The sequence below is a fragment of the Barbus barbus genome (genome assembly GCF_936440315.1).
Source record: "Barbus barbus genome assembly, chromosome: 27".
Classification (NCBI taxonomy): domain Eukaryota; kingdom Metazoa; phylum Chordata; class Actinopteri; order Cypriniformes; family Cyprinidae; genus Barbus; species Barbus barbus.
Genome location: NC_136755.1, coordinates 27,388,434 through 27,396,962, shown reverse-complemented (window position 1 = coordinate 27,396,962; position 8,529 = coordinate 27,388,434). Strand labels below are relative to the sequence as shown.

General features: G+C 34.9%; 1 protein-coding gene across 1 annotated transcript in view; it reads left to right on the top strand.

Annotated features, from left to right (window-relative positions):
- Window positions 1–261: 261 nt before the first annotated feature.
- Window positions 262–8,529, top strand: part of LOC306847478 (oxysterol-binding protein-related protein 10-like) — a gene marked incomplete at its 3' end in the record, with an annotated part of 32,387 nt that continues 24,119 nt past the window's right edge. The window contains exon 1 of the mRNA XM_079381422.1: window positions 262–574. Within this exon, the coding sequence (XP_079237548.1) occupies window positions 420–574 (155 nt within the window). The 5' untranslated portion in view covers window positions 262–419. The remainder of the gene's footprint in view (window positions 575–8,529) is intronic.

Sequence of the window (8,529 nt, the reverse complement as noted above, 5' to 3'; positions counted from 1 at the left end):
CTGAGTAACAGAACCAGCTGAGAAGCAATGATATAAAGATCCTTCATTTTTATAACACAGTCTTGTACTTGATAGAAAATAACCCAAAACGTAGAGATGCTCAGAACTATCCTCAGAAGATTATAGACCACGCAGATGATGCATCATGAGAGAGAGAGAGAGAGAGAGAGATTTAAGATTCGGTGAAAAGGCTACGCGTCACGCACGCGTCGGGCTCACGGCAGAGTTCGGATGCGTTTGTAATATCCGGGTTGGAAGGAGGGAGTGTCTCAGATTCCCAACAGAAACACGCTGGAAAGAGCAGCGAGAGAGACGCGCTCCGCGGGAATATGGCATCGGGCAGAGGGAAACGGAAGCGCGGCGCGGTGGAAACGGGTTCCAGCTCTCCGGTCATGATTTAGATCGGGATCCGGACCGCGATGGAAAAGCCGCTGTGTTCGTCGCAGCCCGCGGCCTCGCTCGGGTTCGTCGCGTCTCCGGCGGGGAACATCGCGCAGCTGCAGCGCGGACGCACGCGCAGGATAGAGGGAGTGCTGAGCAAATACACCAATCTCATCCAGGGCTGGCAGAACAGGTAACACGATCAAGAGAGGGATGAAGTTTACATTGACCGAGCTCCACTCGTGGCCGCAGTCTATGTCACATTACCACAATAAATTACGCGTGACATTACCTGCATTTTAGACCTAAATATGATTTATTTAAGGTTTTTTGTTTGTCATTTGCCTTTTTTTTAGTTAAATTTAGGTAAGTTATTTAGTTATGATATTTCAGTTATGATAGTTCATTAGATACTCGTGCAATAATAAGATACTTCTGTAGGCTACCCTGGACCACAAAACCAGTCATAAGGGTCCATTTTCTGAAATTGAGATTTATGCATGATCTGAAAGCTGAATAAATAAGCTTTCCATTGATGTATGGTTTGTTAGGATAGAAAGAACAATATTTGGCTGAGATACAGCTATTTGAAAATCTAGAATCTGAGGATGCAAAAAATGCATATTACTAATCAAAAATTAAGTTTTGATATATTTACTGTAAGAAATTTAGAAGATATATGTTATACATGGAACATGATTTTTGGCATAAAAGAAGATGTGACTAAATGTCCTAATTTCCTTCATTACTAAAGTGTTGCATCATCATAAAACTTCCTCATAGTCCCTCATATTGATGCCACATGTTTGGTTTTGTGTTTTTAGAGTTAAAGTGAAACATTCGAATGATAAAATGTGTTTTTGTATTTGTTGAGTAAAAGCTGAAGTCATCCTGATGTCATTGAATAAACACTTGAGGTTGGTTCAGACTTGTTGCTCGTTTCACAGGAGATTCTGAGATGAACTGATATTCAGGAATAATTACACAAGAGATCAGGAACCAGTTTAATAAATACACACACATGTTATCTAGCTGAGAATCTGATCTTTGTACTTTAAACACAGTCCATCTGTAAGTTGTAAAACAGCGCAGGCGGAAATAAGTTTCTTCACACACAAAGTCTATTTCAGGCTGCGTTTCATGAAGAGGATTGTGCTTAGGACGTTCTGACCTGTGTGTGTCTGTGTGCTGAACGCATGGGACGAGCTTTGATATTCAGATCAGATTCTCTGCTGATGGTGACGTGAGTGTCCATTGACATCCAGACTCAATAGAGTTCATCTGTTATGAGATTATGAGCTGCGATCATGATCATAAGAATCTAGAGGAAAATCATATTGCTCAGATGTTACACTCTTAAAGACCAGGACCGCTGAAATAGGGCCCTATAAAATCCATTTTATTTTCTTCCCAAATTCTGTGTTTTCTATTTTTTTTAAATCTTTTAAAATATAATGAATTTAAAATATAGTGATTTAATTTACAATAAAACATTGCATCTTATTTATGTGTCTATTTCTTTATTTTTTACAAATAAAGTGCGGCACAGCAGAGCTTTACTGTATAAATTACTACTTGGATGTTAAAATAATAATCTAAAATAATAACGTTGTTGTTGTTATTATTGATTACTTTGATAAGTACATTTGAATGCACAATAGTAATATAATTCAGCCAAAACATCAAGTTAATCAAACTTTGACTTTTATTTTGGTGGGCTTTCATTTAGACTTTTGAGTTTCTGTAAGTTTTTGACAAGTTTTAAGTATTTTTTCCCAAAAGAAATGGTGAAATGCTCATAAAATGCTCTCGGAGCAGCTCTGGAGATGAAGTTTATGTGCACTGCCGTTGTAATGTAGAAACACAGAACAAGCTGATTACATATTTCAATAGCAGTCAGTTTGCAGTTTAATAAGTAGTGACTCTAATTCATATCGTGATTTGAAATTGATGTATTTAAAAAAAAAGCCATCCTTTTGATTTATTATGCCAAAAGATTTGATTGATTATTCCAAATTCAGTGACATTCTGCTCTTCATTTAATCTCCTGCTGTCTAGGAGAACTAATTGAGATATTAAAGAGATCTCATTTGTGATTTTTCTGTCCTGAGTTATTCATACCATGGCTCAGGAGGAGATGAGAACATATGTTGACATTTGGATGGTAACAATGTAATGTTTCTGAGTTCTGCCTCGCACACACACACACACGCACACACACACATGCACACACACACACACACACACGCTCAGCGCTCGTTTCTCCGTGTTCAGCAGGACTGTCAGTCTCTGAGCTGGTGGACATGACTCTAGCAGCTTTTCTTGTTGTTGTTGTCAACATATTTCTTAAGAAAATAATTACTGATGAGAGAGATCATTGTCTAAAACATCAATAATATAACACCTTATTTATCAGTTATGATACGCCATAAACTTTTCCAGCTTACACACTTACAAAAGCCATTTCTGCTCTATGGAAATTAGATTAAATATTTAATTTGAGGTGAATGAAAATGAGACACATCTTTGTGTGAATGAATTCTTCCCTACAGACAGATCTCAGTGAACAGATGTTTGAAGCAAGGAAAATTGAACTAAATATGAAGTTAAAGGGCCAGAGAAAAGCAGAAACTGAAGTGCACCTGTGCTTTTATTTCTGTGTTATTTGAGCTGATTGAGGAACGGTGAAACTCACAGGTGTATCTGTGCCGTGGGCGCCAACTCTTGACGTGTTTGTGTCACAACGCATTCTTTTGCAGTACTGACTCACTTTACTGTTTTCCACCAAAGTGTTTCCTGCAGAATTCAAAACAACAGAAGGTTTTTTTTTTGCATTCTATTTTTAAATTGAAACAGATGAAATATGTCACATCACAACAGAGCTCTTTAGTGAGAGTGTCTCTTTAACTAATAAACATTGAGTAGATGAGTCGGTAAATGTTAATCCAGTTACCGCTCTGATGCTTTCAACAATTTCATTAGACTGATTTAAACCCATAAATCATTAGTTTGCGAGTCTTTGTAAACAAGATTCATTTGTTTGTGAATTGCACTGTTTTGCACGCACATAACACAGATTTGTGTTGTCATTGCTTTTTTATACACCAGCACTAACTAATGTGTCAGGTTTTCACAGCAAAACTTACAAACTATTCAAAAGTTTATGGCAAAATGCAACTTTTTATTATTATTATTATTATTATTTTGAAAGAAATGAATATTTTTATTCAGAAAGAATGCATTAAATTGATTAAAAGTTTATAAAAAAATTACATTATATTTAATATAAACATAATTTACATGAACATTATATTATAAATGTAATGTAGATTTCTATTTCAAATAAATGCTGTTCTTTTTAACTATTTATTCATTGAAGAATCGTGAACAAATGTATCACTGTTTCCACAAAACTATGAAGCAGCACAACTGTTTTCAACATTGATAATAATAATACATTTTTCTTGAGCAGCAAATCAGCATATTAGAATGATTTCTGAAGGATCATGTGACACTGAAGACTGGAGTAATGATGCTGAAAATTCAGCTTTGCATCACAGGAATTAAATATAATCATAAAAACAAAAAAAAATTTTTTGGTGCATGTCAGAAGTCTTGCCGCCGCATTTAGTACCATCTGTAACCGGGATAAAGCTGATTGGCTAATCCCGTAATACAGTGAATTACAATAGTCTAGCCTTGATGTTAAAAATGCATGAATTATTTTTTTCTAAATTATTAAAAGATAATATAGGTTTTACTATAGCTAAAAGTCAAAGCTGAAAAAAGCAGGATTTGACCATTGAGTTCATCTGCTTGTCAAATTTTAAATCATCATCGAAAACAAAACCTAAGTTCTTTACCCAAGGCTTTACCGAAAGTGTTGAATTACCTAGGGTTATTTGACTAGGAGAATCAGATAAGCCAAAAACTATGATTTCAGTTTTATTCTCATTAAAATTGTGAAAATTTAAAGATAACCAAGCTTTCACGTCAGATAGGCAAGCCCTAAGTGTTTCCCACCCGTCAGTATTAGTATTAAGGGTAAATATACTTGAGTGTCGTCCGCATAGCAGTGGAACGACAACCCATATTTCCTGAAGATTGACCCTAATGGGAGCATATATAACGAGAAAAGAATGGGAGCTAAAATAGATCCCTGTGGAACACCACAAGATAGAATAGCAGCCTCCGACGAATATTCCCCAATATTAACACTGAACTTCCTAGTTGAAAGATACGATCTAAACCATTCAAAAGCAGCTCCTTTGATACCAACACAATGCTCCAAGCGAGCAAGTAGTATAGCATGATCTACTGTATCAAAAGCCGCACTCAGATCTAGCAGCACAAGTACGGTACAATCCCCAGAATCGGCAGCTATTAACACATCGTTTAGAACCTTCAGGAGTGCAGTCTCTGTTGAATGATATTTTATAAAACCTGACTGAAAAAGCTTATTTTTATCCAGAAAACTCTGCAATTGTTGAAACACTGTCTTCTCTAAAATCTTTGGTATAAAAGGCAAATTAGAAACCGGTCTAATATTAGCCAAAACATTTAAGTCTAAGTTTGGTTTCTTTAACAACGGCCGAATTATAGCATGTTTTAAAGCTTCCGGTACCGTGCATGTTCCCAGACATCGATTTATTATGTTTAAAAGATAGGGCCCCACTGCATCGAAGACTTGTTTCAAATGAAATGGAGGGATGGCATCTATTGAGGAGCCTGACGGCTTTAATTGACCCTCTAATTCTTGAAGATGGGAGAGAGAAAGAGGTTCAAATTGCTGAAACTCCGCTTTACAAGCTGTAGAGATAGACGGATCAAAAGAGGGACAAGATATCCCCAATCTAATGTCACTGATCTTATTCACAAAAAAAATAAGAAAATCATCACACAGAGTCTTTGATACAGCAGAATACTCATAAACACATAGATTGATAACAGCTTTAAAAACAGAAAAAAGAGCTCTTGGTCTATGGTAATTTTTAGTAATAGGTTTCGTAAAATAACTTGATCTTGCTGCTCTTAAAGCCTTTTGGTATTTTAACAATGAATCCCTCAATATTTCAAAAGCTGGAGCTTATCTTTCTTCCATCTACGCAAAATAAAGAAATGATAATTTACATAGTCCTAAAACAAAGCACATTTTATAGGATCATTAAGACGCATTGTGGCATTATTTGACTTATCTTACTGTTTTTTTATAGATTGATTGATTGATTGATAGATAAATCAGATGGTCACCAGTTTAATTTGTAAACTTGGTTTGTGGTGTTGTACTGGACTTGAAAGCATCTCTCTTGAAGAACAACATCTAAAGTGAATGCTTTACAGATATGAAGTGATTCCAGCGCTGCGAGTGTCTGTGTAACTAGGCCACACATCTGAATACACTCAATGCTCAAAGCACGTTTTTACTGTTTGTTTGCTTCAGTGATGGTAAATCCACCTCCTCCTCTATTTCAGGATCAGAGCTGCTCTTTTATGTCTTTGTGAACATGATTACATGGTCTTGAAAGGGTCTGATTTGGGGTCAGAGCACATTTTGAAATGTTTGGTGCCTGAAGGCTGGAGTCTGTGAGATAAAGAGCCGTGTCGAGGATAGAAAACTCAGAGAGAATGGACTCAAATGTTCACTCTAATTTCATCATCTATATTATGAAGTCTAACTTTTCTTTGTCTCCAAAAAGCATACTATACAGCTGCATGATCAAATGTAATTTATACTTCAAAAACTAAAAGGTGCCACGTGGACCAGAAGAGCACTTCTGAAAGTATTTTCTCCACTCATTTTCTCAAAGAATACTTAACCATGAACCAAGCCAAACTTGAGATCAGTCACATTACAAACATTAACCGGAGGGAAAAAAATATTTACTTGTAATAATTTATTCATGAAGCATTTCAAATGACATTACTGAATCAATGTAACAATTAAAAAAAATTGAGTTTTAAGTATAAAAAATGTTTTACTTGATCAAATAATATATTTTATGTGTGAATAATGGAAATAACTAAAAAGCAAATAATATGTGTTCATTTTATTTTCTGTGTGGAGAAAATGTTTTTATATGTGTCTGATCAGATCATGTATGTGTACTTGTGTGCCAAAATAAGGAAGCGTGGCATGATTTTAATTCAACACAGGCTATCAAATCATCTAAAAATGTTGCAACTTGCAACAAAAATACTGTACATTTCTGAGCTGGATATACAGCAAATGCATGTACAGTATATGATGCATTGTAATGCAGGTTTTTGAGCTGTGATTATTTTGCATGTTGCAAAGTGCAGTTTGTTTTGTTTTTAACCATCATTTCCAAAGCTTTCTTGATTGTTTAAAAGCAGTCAGTTCTCCAGATGAGGATGAGAGGATGCTGCTTTAGAAAGCACTGGCCTACTGTATAGACAGCGAGCAGCACACTAGGATTTGGTGAATACACTAGAAACACATTCATAATGCATGTGGAAAAATGAGCCTGTCACTAAGATCCATGTGTTTCACTTTTACTAAACATGTCAAAACAAATGTCAAACGTGTGCGTGTGTTTGTGTGGTTATTGAAGTTTTTTGCCGGTCAATGCTGCTGTTGCTGTTGCTGTGATCGGAGTCATTGATCCGCTTCAGAGAGAAACACACAGACACACACACACACACAACAGCATCCTCACTGCAGACACGCTTTCGCACACGCTTGCTTTCTTTCTGTTTTATAAAAAAAAAAAAAAAAAAAATTACAAAAATAATTTTCTAAAAAACTGTATATGCAATATGTACACAAATACATTAAATATGTGCTAATTGTGCATGCATTCTTAAACAAAAATCTTTTAATTTTTTATTTTATTTTATTTATGAATAGCATGTGAGGGACTGACAGTTTGTACAATTTCTAATTTAATTTCTTTGATTAATTTCCTTTTCTTGCTTGCTTTCTTTTTTAATTTCCAAAAATAAAACTTGTGTAAAAAAAAAAAAAAAAAAACGACGTATTAATAGATATTCATTTATTAACCAAAGATCTGCTTTTTGGAAATATTGCATTTTAATTTTAACATCATATTTGGGATTGAAGATTGACAGTTACTAATTGTTTATTAAATGTAAAGATACTTTGGGTGGAGAATAACACCCAAATATTATGTTCACATTCATTTTTTAATTCACTTATTACTCATAATAGTGTGGTTTCTTGTATTTTTAGTGGAAGTTTCTGTTATAGATGGTGAAAAACACCATCATAAAATCACCAAAGCAAGGCTAACACAAATACAAACACAAAATCTAAACAACATCTGCAGTTACTTTACAGGATGAGAACTGAATCGTTGAATGAACTGTTTTCCAGGTTTGTTTGGTTTTGTCAGTCATGTAAGAACAGGCTGGAGCTGTGAAGCGGTTCTTCGGGTGCGCTTTTGTGGTTTTCTGTAGTCCAGCTGCTGTTATGTGCACTTTCTCATACGGTTTAATCACACAGAGAGCTGAGCGGGGACTTTCACTCTCATTTACACCCTCTAATTGTCTGATGGTGATTGGAGCCGTGGCCTCTGGCCAGAGGGATTGTGGGATTGAATGAGAGTCATTACATCTAAACCATCATCTGAGCTCAGCAGTCATATGCAGATCTTCAAGTCTATTCAACTATTCAAAACCTTTACAGGAGTCACATGAAACGCTTGTTATTTTTGGAAAAGCAGAAACAGAAATCAATCTCTCTCTCTCTCTCTCTCTCTCTCTCTCTCTCTCTCTCTCTCTCTCTCTCTCTCTCTCTCTCTCTCTCTCTCTCTCTCTCTCTCTCTCTCTCTCTCTCTCTCCCTCTCTCTCTCTCTCTCTATCTCTATATATATATGTATATATGTATGTGTGTATATATATATATATGTATGTGTGTGTGTATATATATATATATATATATATATATATATATATATATATATATATATATATATATATATTAAGATTACTCAAATTAGTGGAAGAAGCAAATAAAAAAATAAACATCAAAATATGATTATATTTTAAAAAAAAAAAAAGGAATATATAATGTATTTTAATTTTTATTCTATTTATTTATTTTTTATGTATAGATTTGTTAGCATTTATGTTTAGATTTATGTATATATGTTTTGATTTATTTATGCT